We start from the raw sequence: 12878 nt of genomic DNA, 5'->3' as shown, positions 1-12878 counted from the left end.
CCAGTGTTTTAAGAGTAACATCACATGCCAATGATCTTTATAGAGGGACATACTTCCCTTTGATCTTTACAGACATATCACATTCCTTTTGTGGAAATGCATCAAAAGACGAAGAACACAGTAGATGGCGGTGATGCACCTTGACATTGGTTGCTAACCGCTAAAAATAAACAGAATCATCAAAGCATTTCTGCAACTCAGCAATCACACGCCAAATTATGGAGACATCTAGTGAGTCGGAATCATTGAACAAGTCGCAGAGACGTAGCCTTCAGGGGGGTGAAGCTCCCTGCAGACCTAGCAAGGACATTGGAAGAACCAGTGATCAAGCAGGAGAGATCTCTAAGAAATTCAAAATCTTTACTAAAGTATTACAAGAAACTAACCGAGGATTGACCAAAGTAGACCAGAAGTTAAATCTATACAGGGACCAGACTGAAGCCGATGTGGCTGGACAAATCCTGAAGGAGTCAAACAAGACAACATCAGAGAGACAAGTCTCAGAACTGAAAAGAGCCATGGATCAGAAGGAGCAGGAGAGGGACCAACTCTGCAATAGGTTGGACAAATTGTCATCAGAGCTAGAAGAATTGAGGGAAATACAGAACAGAGAGCAGACGGAGAGAAGGAAGATGGAAGCATTACTCCTGGAGCGCACGAGGAGCAGAGATAAAATAAGAAGCGAGACTCAATTCCAAACTGAGAAGGCTTCGCAGGCAGCCAGGGAAAAGGAGAGCTTTCAGGACCAACCAAATGTGCTGAGCCAGAAGACAGACGCAGCTCGTACGGAGCTCAATGAAATCCTAAGCCGTTTAGCCCAGCACAAGGAAGAGCTCCACCACAAAAACGTGGAGCTGACTGAGACCAGCCAGAAACAGTTGTCGCTGAAGCAGGAAACACAGGAGGTAAAAGAGGCCTTAGCTGCCCTGAAAGAAGAGAATCAGAGTCAGGTGGCCATCCAGCTCCAGGTAAAGGAGCACCAGAAGCTGGGGGAACAAACTGTCTCCCAAGTCTGCTGTTGTCAAAGGGTCCAGGACATGCAGGGCGAGTTCCAGGCCGCCCTGGAGCAGATGACCCCAACCCATGCTCAGCTAGCTCAACAGTTAGCTAATGAGGAGAACTCCAGGAAGGAGCTCCAGAGAAGCTCTTCAGAGCTACAAGCTAAACTGACAGTGGTACTGGAAGAGCGGGCTGCACTGGAGCAACAGCTGCAGCTTGAGAGAGAGATGCATCAGAAGAAAGTGCACAACATGAAGGCAATGATGGAGGACAGCAGCATAAATCGTGATCATGAAGTGCAGGCTAAAATGCAGGCACATTTGAAGGAGGTTAAGGCAAGTGGAGAGTCAGATAAGGAGCTGTGTGGGGTGCTCCAGCACAAGGAGGAGCTCCACCACAAAAACGTGGAGCTGACTGAGACCAGCCAGAAACTGTTGTCACTGAAGCAGGAAACACAGGAGTTAAGAGAGGCCTTAGCTGCCCTGAAAGAAGAGAATCAGAGTCAGGTGGCCATCCAAGCATGCATAAAGGAGCACCAGAAGCTGGAGGAACAAACTGTTTCCCAAGGCTGCTGTTGTCAAAGGGTCCAGGACATGCAGGGCGAGTTCCAGGCCGCCCTGGAGCAGATGACCCCAACCCATGCTCAGCTAGCTCAACAGTTAGCTAATGAGGAGAACTCCAGGAAGGAGCTCCAGAGAAGCTCTTCAGAGCTACAAGCTAAACTGTCAGTGGTACTGGAAGAGCGGGCTGCACTGGAGCAACAGCTGCAGCTTGAGAGAGAGATGCATCAGAAGAACGTGCACAACATGAAGGCAATGATGGAGGAAAGCAGCATAAATCGTGATCATGAAGTGCAGGCTAAAATGCAGGCACATTTGAAGGAGGTTAAGGCAAGTGGAGAGTCAGATAAGGAGCTGTGTGGGGTGCTCCGTGCCACGTTAAGCAGGACGAAGGATGAGTCTGTTAAGATGGCAGCGCAGCTGAGGACAAATGATGAGGCATATGCACTTCTGCAAAGAAAATACCAACAACTCCAACAGGAACTGGATGAGAAAATTAGGTCAGGTGATCAGAGGCATATTTCAGAACTGGAGGAGAAGGTGTTACAGATGTCAGAACAACAGAAACAAATCCTTACCATCGTTGGTGAGGAACTGGATGCAACATGCCTCAACTTGGCTAGTAATTGTGAATACAAACAACACGCAATATCACAGGACCCTACATTAGTGAAAAACATTCATCACTGGCTTGCAGAGACAATGACAAAGCTACGCTGGCTGTGTGAGGAGGTGCGGGAGTGTGTCACAAGAGAAGAGTCCCTAAGGAAGCAGCACCAGCAAACCAGGGATCAGTTGAATGCACTTAGGCAGATGTGGGAAACGTGCCTGGACCAACTGGAGAAGCGGATCCAGTCCAGTAGCACTGAAAGAGAGAACTGCTGGAGAGGAGTTTAAGGAAGGAGGAAGACATGAAGGTTCTTCAAGATTGTATTTTGGATATAGAAATGAACGCAAGTATAGCCCTGGACCTCTTTGAGTCAATTCCTGAAAAACAATCTCTGATGGACAAATTCAATGATTTGAAAGGAGTTACAGCAACAGAGGGAAATAGAACAGCAATACAATAAATACAACGAAATCATCTTGGACATACAGCACCAACTGAGCGCAAATGCAGCATCCAAGAGTACAGAAACAAGAAGCTGGATACCACATCCACGAGTCTGAAACTCGCATAGCAACTTGCTGAGGTCTGAGACAGAAAGACAAGCCAGATAGCCAAAGATAAAAACTCAGGTGCCTAAAAGGCTGGTGCACTCTAGAGGATAATCGAGGCAATTTTAGACCCTATTTGCCCCTCCCGACAGAAACCGGCAATAGCCAATAAGACCTAGCTCAAGGGGTGGCATCACCAACCAGATGTTGCGTACTTGTACAGCTGCGACTAAAAACAACCTGCAAGCAGCTGTGTTCTAAGAATCTTATGGCGTGGCGCTATCTATATCTGCCCTGGCTGAGTGCGGTCTAGCACCCAGTCAGTGTGTGCACTAACCAGCCCCTGCCTCCACATTTATGTTTTTTCTTACGTTTGAAGAAGTGGTCACCAGTAATACACCAGCCATGTTTAATATTATTATTTGTGGGATTAATTTAATTAATTAACATTGTGTATTTGGTGGTACCACCCTTTGTTTTTTTGTAATAAATGTGATTTTAAATAAGAGAGTTTTACTCTGTTTTACCTGTTGAACTTGTTGGTCACTTTCCCATTTCTGATCACGATGCTTCTTGACTTCCTTGGTTTGAACTTCCTTCTTGCCTGTGTTGCAAGTTCATCAAGTGCCTTCAGGATCCACCGTGCTTGTACATGGGCAGGGGTTGTTATGGTTCGGTCATCCACAAAGCATCTTATTGGAGGTTGTCGGGTGCCAGATTCCATTATCAGCCCTCTGGATTCCTTTCCTGCTGCTGTTAAGAGCAGTTTCATTCCCATGATAAACAAGATGGGGGAGATGGTGCAGCCCGTTACGATTCCCCTTTCCAGGTCCTGCCACTGGGTTGTAAAATGGGCAGTCTTAAATCGTAACTTGAAGCCCCTCACACAACGTCCAGCAGGCAAACAATACGAACAAGTAACAAGTGAGGAGGACTTACCAATGACGAGAAATAACTCTGAAGTAGCTCCAGAGCATTGACACACATTTCCAGGTAAACAGCCCATTACAAACAGGCATGTTAACAGGTACTGTACTATTATAAATGATAGATAGATAGATAGATAGATGGAAAGACAGACAGACAGACAGGTAGGTAGATAGATAGACAGACAGACAGGTAGGGTAGGTAGATAGATAGATAGATAGATAGACAGACAGACAGATAGATAGATAGATAGATAGATAGATAGATAGATAGATAGATAGATGGATAGAGAGACAGACGGATAGATGGATCTATACATATAGATAGGTAGACAGACAGACAGATAGATAAATAGACAGGTGGATAGATAGATAGATAGATAGATAGATAGATAGATAGATAGATAGATACACAGACAGATATACAGAGATATACAGAGATATACAGACAGACAGACAACCCGTCCCTTAGTCACTTATAGTTGGTAAATGGAAAGAACAGGAGGAGCAGTGAGCTAATTAAGTCCAGAGGGTGGCAGTAATGCAGCAATAAGGACGCAGGCTGCTGCAAACCTTGAACGTAGAAGAAGAAGAGGAGGAGGAAGAAGGCTCCTCAAACAATCCTGCTGAAAAGCCTGAAACCCACTGCAGCTGAGAGAGAGAGACGACACCATGGAGTTAGTTTCCCACACCGGTGTGAAGCGGCAGCAGCTTTTGAGCACCTCTGTCCTCCTCCTCCTCTTCCTCGACGCCACCACAGTCACATCTGCAGAGGAAGGCGCCAACGTGAGAAACTCCCAGTGTCACAACTACGCGGGAGGACACGTCTATCCCGGGGAGGCTTTCCGTGTGCCCGTGTCCGACCATTCCCTGCACCTCAGCAAAGCCAAGAGTGAGTGTGTCTCCGTCCCTTCGCAGCCACGCGTGCTGGATCAGTGTCTGTGTGTCCACTGTGGTGTTTGTGTCCCCGCGAGAACCCAGCAGCTGCAGCTTCTTCGTGCTGGTCCCGACCCACTGACCCAGCTGTCAGGACTGTTACAAACAAAGTGTCTGACAGTCTGCAGCGCCTCTTATAGTGACTGTCTGTCTGTGGCAGCTTTGAAAAGTTTACTGTAACGCACACTTTAGGCCTCGGGTTGAATCAAATGGGTTTTTTTGTAGGACACGTCATTCTGTTCTATTCCTTGGACTGAGTTCCTCCCCTCCTCCCCCGCCCCTCCGGCACATGACGGTGTGTAGCACAGCACCAACCCCCTGATTCCTCTGGAGGGTTTTCAAGCCCCATGGACACACTTAGGTATTAGTATTAGCCCATTAGCAGAATAAAACATAATTTTTAAAGGCATAGTTCACCCTAAAATGAATATTCACTCATCTACTCACCACAATGCCGATGAAGGGGCGGGTGAAATGTTTGAGTTCTCAAAACACTTTTGGAGTTTCAGGGGTAAACAGCGTTGCAGCCAAATCCAATACAATTGAAGTAAATGGTGACAGATTCTCTCAGAAAATGCCTCCATACTGCTCCTGTTGCGTAATCCAAGTGTCCATAAGCCCCCGAAATTAGGTTATTGTCCTCCTAGTTACTGCTGCGTGAGAGCTCGTTGATCTTGATAGCTGTTTACCCCTAAAACTCCTAAAGTGTTTTCTTTACTCAAACAATTCACCCACTCCATCGGCATAGTGGTGAGTAGATAATGAGTGCATTTTCATTTTTGGGTGAACTATACCTTTTTAAGGTGTACAATCATCAACACATGATTATCATTCATTCTAATAAACCTACTGTCGCTCTAATATTGAAGGATAAGTATGTATCATTAGAAGGTTCATATGTCCATGTCCACAAAGGGTGAACTTATAGTTCAGCTGAGTCGTGTCCATTTTTCTTACACACAACAAGAGAGAGGCATGCAACTCACATTGTCATGCAGTGTTTATTATCAAATGCATGTGTTTGAGTTAGGACTGGGTAATATGGCCAGAAATCTTTTATAGATAAAACAAAACGATATCAATAATTATCACGATAAATGTCACATTAGAATATTGAGTTTCAAGATTCAGTTTTGCTCCTTAGTGATGGTTGTGGCTGTTTACTCTTCTTTATAAACAGAGAATAACAAACACTTGATGAACTTCAAAACATTTTTACGAATCTGAGGTCAAGTTCAAGTTTTTTATTTGTCATGTGCAGGTAAACACAGTGTCAACAGTACAATGAAAGTTGTTGGACGAGAAGAGACAGGTCAGCTTGGCAGAGCAATAGTTAGTCAAATATAATACCAAAAAAACTATATACATTTTGGTGCAGTGTAACATTCGAGGATATAAATGTAGTTACAACTTTAACTGTATGGAATGTGTATATTTAAGTTATTTCACATTTAACAGAGGTGAGTTGAGAAAAAAAAAAACAGAGGGTTGTTTGACATGAATTGAATATGAGTTTAGAAACTTGATGGCCTGGTGATAGAAACTGTTCCTAACCATTATATTTCAATAATAATTGATATTGTTTTATCGCTCAGCCCTAGTTTGATTATCATCATTATATTTATGGTGTCTCAGTTGTTGTCCCACTTCACTGTTTGTCCTGTGTTGTCATGACTTTTGAGACTTTACCCTGTAACACAGCACCTAATTTTTTTGCAGCCAAATGCCCCTGTACCCATGATGCCTGTTGTAATAGAGCAGTTCTATCGATCAAACATTTGCTTTTCTTCCTACATTAGTTTCAAAGCCTGCACCTCACTGGGAAGGAACAGCTGTCATCAATGGTGAATTCAAGGAGGTGAAGCTGTCAGACTACAAGGGGAAATATCTGGTCTTTTTCTTCTATCCCCTGGACTTGTGAGTAACATCCGAGGCGCAGGTTGCATTAATACTTTGTTTGTGTTGATAAGGTTGCTGCTTGACGGCATAGGTTAACGTGATTGTTGTTTTTCTTGCAGCACATTCGTCTGCCCTACTGAGATCATCGCATTCAGCGACCGCGTGCACGAGTTCCGTGCCATCAACACGGAGGTGGTCGCCTGCTCGATAGACTCCCAGTTCACCCACCTGGCCTGGTAAGATGGTTTTCCCATTGAACCCACATGCTGTCAGGCTTCAATGCCTGAAAACTAAACCTAGTAATAACAGATGTCCAAAAGCAGACACTACATTGGAATTTAAATTTAGTTTTGGTTGGATTATATCGTGCTCCACTCTAAATGCTCTTTTTTAACAGGATCAATACGCCCAGGAAGCAGGGGGGACTTGGAAAAATGAAAATCCCTCTGTTGTCTGACCTCACTCACCAGATTTCAAAGGACTATGGAGTCTACCTGGAGGACCAGGGACACACTCTGAGGTACAGTTTCACATTGACATTTATTGCTATAATCAGAGTTTAATAGGCAATCAACTTAATCAAACAGGTCATGTCATGTAACACTGTTGTGCCACTCTAAGTGAACATTGGGCAATAAGTTACCAGTGGTCCTGTTCAGACCTGGTATGAAGATTTGTCCTGAGGGATCGGATCCGGTCAGCTCTAAGTTCATCTGTTCACATCTGGCAATAAAATGCACCTGAATGTCACTTGTGATTGGATCTTACTTAACTGCTCTTTATGCAAATACACACGTACACCGTTTCTGTTCTCAAAGACCCAATAATGTAGTTTTAACCCAGTGTGTGTGTGTGTGTGTGTGTGTGTGCGTGTGCGTGTGTGTGTGCGTGTGCGTGCGAGTCAGAAAACGTGCAGGAGGGGCTGAGATAATCGTTGAGCTACGCAGGGCTATGGAATAAGATTTTATCCATTTCAGAGGTCGTCAGCTGAGTAGCTGGTCCTTCATATGTAGCTCAGGATGCATTTACGTTCACACATCAAAGAAAATGTTGCCACATGCATCTTAGACCTCCTGTGAATGTGGTCTGTGATATCCGATTTTAGGACGTATTGAGGACACATTTGGGTGCATTCACACCTGTACTTCGCGGCGACCACTTGTGATCAGGCCACTCAGGACGGATGTTAATACCAGGCCTGTAAGGGGTGATGTCATAACTCATATTCAGTGATTCTACAATGCGGATGAATGTGCTTCATAATTTACTGTTAAACTGATTCTGACTTGTCCATGTCTGTACCAGGGGACTCTTCATCATCGATGACAAAGGCATCCTGAGGCAGATCACCATGAACGATCTTCCTGTGGGAAGGTCTGTGGATGAGACACTTCGGTTGGTCCAGGCCTTCCAGTACACTGACAAGCACGGAGAAGGTACGAGAGGCTCATTGAAACAAATTGGCGTCTGAAATGTCTTTTTTTCATTTGCATGTCGATTTATATTTGAACATGTTTTTGTTTTGACTCAGAGAAGCGGTTTTTGTTTGTGCTGACTGGAATCTTGTCATTTTTGTTTACAGTGTGTCCAGCAGGATGGAAGCCAGGCAGCGACACGGTGAGTAACACTGGAGCAGAGACTGACTTGAATCTTTTTTTACCAACTAGTATTGCTACATTATACAGAAGACCTCGGATAGGGTGCCATATATTTGCAGATTCGTATGTGCAGCTAACACAATAACAAATACTGCGTTTGTATAAAGGTCCCGGTCTGTCTCAGTCTGTTTTGCACTAATTGAATGCATTCTTTCCCACAGATCATTCCGGACCCTTCAGGCAAACTGAAGTATTTTGATAAACTGAACTGATTTGTGTTTCTGTTGTCCCAGTCTGTCAAATCCACCACTTTCTGAAGGGTCAAATAAAATTTGTTTTCTTAGAAATGCTTCCTGGCTGTTCTTTTTAGATCCATCTGACAGTTTTAGCTCAGTTCATACACTACTGCCTGCAACGCACGTGGACAGAACAGCTGTCACTGATGTGAACTCACCCTGTGACTGCCAGATGCTTACTAGCAACCGTTGATTACAAAGTAGGAAAGAAATGCACAGTATCACCAGAAGTATCACAATACTAGCTCTATTGATCATGGTGTCTTTTAATTTTGAAAAGTGTAAATGGGTAGTTAACACAACATAAACTGCTTGCCTTAGAAGCTAGCAGGAAGGTTCCCGGTTCAAATCCTGATTTGGTCTGTGCCTTTCTGTGTGGAGTTTGCATGTTCTCCCTGTGTCTGCGTGGGTTTTTTCCTGGCACTCTGTCTTCCTCCCACAGTCCAGAGACATGCAGATTGAGCATTAGGTTGGGTTAGGGTTAGGACAAACTTAAATTGACCGTAAGTGTGTCCAGTGGTGACCCCGTCTCTATTGCACCTAACCCCTGCAACCCTCAAAAGGATAAGCAAATAAGATAATGGATGGAGGGATGAATGTGCTAGTTTAATCAAACATCACCTTAGAAGACCTAACACACCCCTGCTTGGTCCTGAGGAATAAATGAAAGTGTAGCAATGTGTCAAACCACATACTTACGCTTTTGCTTGTAGGAACATTGGATGAAAGTGTAGCTTATGGTTGGAACTTGTAGAGAAAACAGTGCTGTGCAGTAGGCAAAGTTAAAGAAAAGTACTGGAGTGGGTCAAGGGTTAGTAAGTTTATGACTGCCAGCAGGTGACAGAATATCACATGCAAGGTCATTTGGAGTATTGAGACACAAAACCTCTCCCTGATTTATTCATCACACCAAAATATGCCACCACACCTTTTCTCTAAGCTACCACATCTATCACCTCTCTATTACTAGTTATTGGTAACCCTAATAACCACAATTCATTTTCAAACCACAGATTTCTCTTCAGCCTCAGCGATGCAAATGATTGTTTGACTGTGTGTTTGCAGAGAAAAAACATACTGTATATAACCCCTCTGAGTTATTTTAGCTTTGAATGTTCTAATTGTGTGACTCATTTTCACTTGGGTTATTGTTTACTCAGCTCTACAGAGATTGTGCACAGGTAATGTTCTTTTTCCAGGTCTGGTTAATGTTTAGCTTCAAGTGATGAACACAGAGATAAGTAGTCAACAGGAAAGGAAAAGAAAAAGGATGTAAGGTGCTGTTTAAGGAGGCCCTGAGTGGAAGTTCATTTTTTTCCTATCTCATTTTGACAAGTTTTCAGGTATTTTTTGTATTGCCAAGGCCCTGAAAGACAAGTACATTTGTAATGCCCAGTTCAACCACAAAAGGCCAACGTGCACCATTGCCCCGTTCTAAATAGGACTGAAGGCATCTATATTTTCTTTCTGTATGAACCTTAAACACAAGGCATAAAAACTGTAAAAAGTGCTTGTTAGTAAATTATGTCACATTTCTGTCATGTCTTTTTTTGACTAGAAGTTGGCTGTGTTGGGAGAAAAATGTCAGCTGCTTTCATGGGTTGAAAAAAAAAGAACTAAATGGGCCTATAAAAAAATTCTCCAGGCAGAAATAATTCTGCTGATAAACTGATAAAGAAAATAAAAACAACTAAGAAATTGAAAGGAAAAAAATCCCTTGCCTCACCTCTCAAGGCTTCTGTAGATGATTGCCTCGCCTCTATGCGGGTACTGAGGTTTGCAGGTTTGCTTCCGGGATACATAAAAGGGACTTTACTCATGGTACTCTACCACTCTGCATGACACAGCCAGTGCTAGTATATGCTGATTTTCTCAATGTCGGGGGGTAAACTCCTGATGAGCGGATGAAGAAACACATTTTGCTTTTATTTACATTCAGAGGACTAGTGAGGAAAGGGAAAAAGGGTAAAAAGAGAAAATGGCCATGTTTATATTACGCAAAGCTGAACCCAAGGACGTGTCTGATATCCTGCGACTCATAAAGGTAAGACAAATGTTGAAGCCTCAAATTAAAACAATCAATAAGATACTTTGTCCAGTTGATGGCAACTCTCTTACATCTCTGTTAACATCCAGTTAAAGGCTTTCTTGTTGTTTGGTTGCCTTTTAGGAACTTGCTAAATTTGAAGAAATGGAGGAGCAGGTCATACTGACAGAAAAAGGTAGTTAAGTTAACTCGACATTATGTTAAGTTATAAGAATACACTTTGTACCTTCCTGTATTAAAACATGTTTTCAGTCTCCACACATTCTTATAAAGTATATTTCCCACTTGTAGACCTACTTGACGATGGTTTTGGAGATCATCCATTCTACCACTGCTTGGTTGCCGAAGTCCCAAAAGAGCAGAGCTCCGATGGTAAAGAAGATGTTTATGACACAAAGCCCTTCACAATTTAACAGTCATGTTTCTCCCCATTTCCTAAAGTCGTCTGATGGTGTTTTCTAGGGCACACTGTGATTGCCTTTGCCATGTACTACTTTACATATGACCCTTGGATCGGGAAGCTCCTGTACTTGGAGGACTTTTACGTCATGGATGAGTTTCGTGGTAAGGTTGTTGACACTTGCTGTTATGATGGTGACGATGTCATGATAGTGGTAAAAAGTTAATAAGTTACAGACAAGAGGTTCTGTAACTAACACACATTGTTCATTTAATCTTACACCAGGTCTCGGCATTGGTTCAAAAATCCTGCAGGAACTCAGTGAGGTAAGTTTGCCACTCAACAGTCAATGCTTCTTTGCTGACAGATTCAACTTAATTTAATGTGTATTCAATTCATAATTTGTCCTTGTTTTGTTTGTTTTCTATTTTCTAGACGGCAGTGAAGACTCGGTGTAGCAGCATGCACTTCATTGTTGCAGAAAACAACACCAAGTCTATTGAGTTCTACAAGCGAAGAGGAGCAACTGACCTCTCCTCTGAGGAGGGCTGGCGGCTTTTTGCGATTGAAAAGCGGGATCTGTTGAAAATGTATGCAAAATAGAGGTTGACGGTTGATTTACTTGTGCTGACTATCGGTGATAATCCTGTTTTTTCTATTTTTATCAGTCTTCTGAGTCCTCTATAGTCTGAATAAATAATTTTAGCAATCAAATGATATCTTTGCTAATAAACACCTTTTCCTTATTTCAGTTAATTTAAGATTCTAATCTAAAAAATGTAAAACCTCTGTTGATCAGTAAATAAACATTGAAACATTGAACTTGAGAATAACTGTCATGATTCTTTTTTTTAGACCTTTAAATGTATAATTCTTCAACAATTAGGGAAAAGTTACAAAGAACATACAAATTAATCATCAAATGACCTGGTTCATGACATAAATAGGTGTTATTCAGAATACTGTTAATTAATATAAATTATAAATATATTATGTATGTAATGGAATTACTTTTTAAAGTCTGCATTACTCCTGCAAATATAGGTAGTAGTTGTTTAGTCAAATGTAAGTCAATTTTGCCCACCTGGCAAGTTACCAAGCCAAATTGCCAACAGAGCTATTTAAGAAACAAAACACAGAGTGGAGGGGAGACCATAAAATGTACAACATGCATGATGAGGACTGTATTTTTTACTTGTTATTTCTATCCAATAACTTTATGTCTAGGAACAACCGTGTGTGCGCTAATCTTTTGGTATGTGAGCTGGCTTCCTCACTCTGTAAGGATTTACATCATTATTTGTATCTTTTTCAACCATATGTGGGAAAACAGAGATTTAAAACTGCATTTATCAGTGCAATATTTAAAGGATTAGTTGTAATGCCAATGTACCAATAATATGTGACAATGTTGAAGTAATTAAAAGTATTGAAAATATGTCACTCGTTGTATTAATCTAATGGAATACCTTACAAATTATGTCAAAGGGTATGTATTCTGTAATCTGTAATAAAGTACATTTTAAAGTAATGTGGGAACATTGGAATAATGAATTGTGTAGTAATAGTTGTTATTTAGATATTTTTGTATTGAGAATGTTGCTCAAGCTAGAGGTAGCCAAATGCACCTGAAATATCCGAAGTAAAAGCATTCACTGTTTTGTTTATTATCATACTGGGGCAATACTAATTAACATGGATGTAGACTTTTAACTGGCATTAATTCAAACATTTTTACATATGCTGCTAGTTTATTCTAAAACATGTATTGTGAGTTATATTCACTGTGTCTATAATATCAGTTTGAATGGGTAAATAAAGTTATGTAAAAAGTACAGGAAGTATCTCTGAAATTTGGAATCAAAATACTTAAGTGTATGTTTGCTGTTTGTAATTGCTATTTTTTTTTTATCATATTATTTCAACATCATGTGCAATATTCAACATCATGTGCACTATCCCATATTACTTTCTCCTGTTAACATAACACTTACTGCCACTTTGGTTGAGTTTTATCATGTAACTTTTTCTATTGTTATTTCTGCTTGGCACTGGTTCT

The 12878-nt window shown here is 41.8% G+C and overlaps 2 protein-coding genes and 1 pseudogene across 2 annotated transcripts; all 3 read left to right on the top strand.

Moving 5' to 3' along the window:
• The first annotated feature begins 218 nt into the window (after positions 1-218).
• Positions 219-2740, top strand: LOC118122468 (annotated as a pseudogene).
• Positions 2741-4197: 1457 nt separating this feature from the next.
• On the top strand, positions 4198-8419 carry prdx4 (peroxiredoxin 4). Its single transcript, XM_035179439.2, has 7 exons — positions 4198-4535; positions 6379-6496; positions 6598-6714; positions 6876-6998; positions 7784-7914; positions 8061-8095; positions 8298-8419. Exons 1-7 carry the CDS (start codon positions 4316-4318, stop codon positions 8346-8348), a joined length of 795 nt encoding a protein of 264 aa, XP_035035330.1. The 5' UTR covers positions 4198-4315; the 3' UTR covers positions 8349-8419.
• Positions 8420-10148: 1729 nt separating this feature from the next.
• LOC118122178 (diamine acetyltransferase 1) lies at positions 10149-11641 on the top strand. Its single transcript, XM_035178734.2, has 6 exons — positions 10149-10416; positions 10543-10594; positions 10711-10791; positions 10882-10983; positions 11105-11145; positions 11255-11641. Exons 1-6 carry the CDS (start codon positions 10351-10353, stop codon positions 11420-11422), a joined length of 510 nt encoding a protein of 169 aa, XP_035034625.2. The 5' UTR covers positions 10149-10350; the 3' UTR covers positions 11423-11641.
• The last annotated feature ends 1237 nt before the right edge of the window (positions 11642-12878 follow it).

Source organism: Hippoglossus stenolepis, chromosome 15, assembly GCF_022539355.2.
Source record: "Hippoglossus stenolepis isolate QCI-W04-F060 chromosome 15, HSTE1.2, whole genome shotgun sequence".
Classification (NCBI taxonomy): domain Eukaryota; kingdom Metazoa; phylum Chordata; class Actinopteri; order Pleuronectiformes; family Pleuronectidae; genus Hippoglossus; species Hippoglossus stenolepis.
The sequence above is the reverse complement of the archived record's forward strand: the minus strand, read 5'-3'. Positions and strand labels throughout refer to the sequence as shown.

What these genes read in the sequence shown, in the direction of transcription:
- prdx4 (XM_035179439.2), top strand. Translation starts at nt 4,316, where the DNA reads ATGGAGTTAGTTTCCCACACCGGTGTGAAGCGGCAGCAGCTTTTGAGC. An exon ending in GCACCTCAGCAAAGCCAAGA is followed by an intron (nt 4,536 to 6,378) that starts GTGAGTGTGTCT and finishes TTCCTACATTAG; the next exon opens with TTTCAAAGCCTGCACCTCAC. An exon ending in GGAAGCCAGGCAGCGACACG is followed by an intron (nt 8,096 to 8,297) that starts GTGAGTAACACT and finishes TCTTTCCCACAG; the next exon opens with ATCATTCCGGACCCTTCAGG.
- LOC118122178 (XM_035178734.2), top strand. Translation starts at nt 10,351, where the DNA reads ATGGCCATGTTTATATTACGCAAAGCTGAACCCAAGGACGTGTCTGAT. An exon ending in GGTCATACTGACAGAAAAAG is followed by an intron (nt 10,595 to 10,710) that starts GTAGTTAAGTTA and finishes TCCCACTTGTAG; the next exon opens with ACCTACTTGACGATGGTTTT. An exon ending in AAAAGAGCAGAGCTCCGATG is followed by an intron (nt 10,792 to 10,881) that starts GTAAAGAAGATG and finishes GGTGTTTTCTAG; the next exon opens with GGCACACTGTGATTGCCTTT.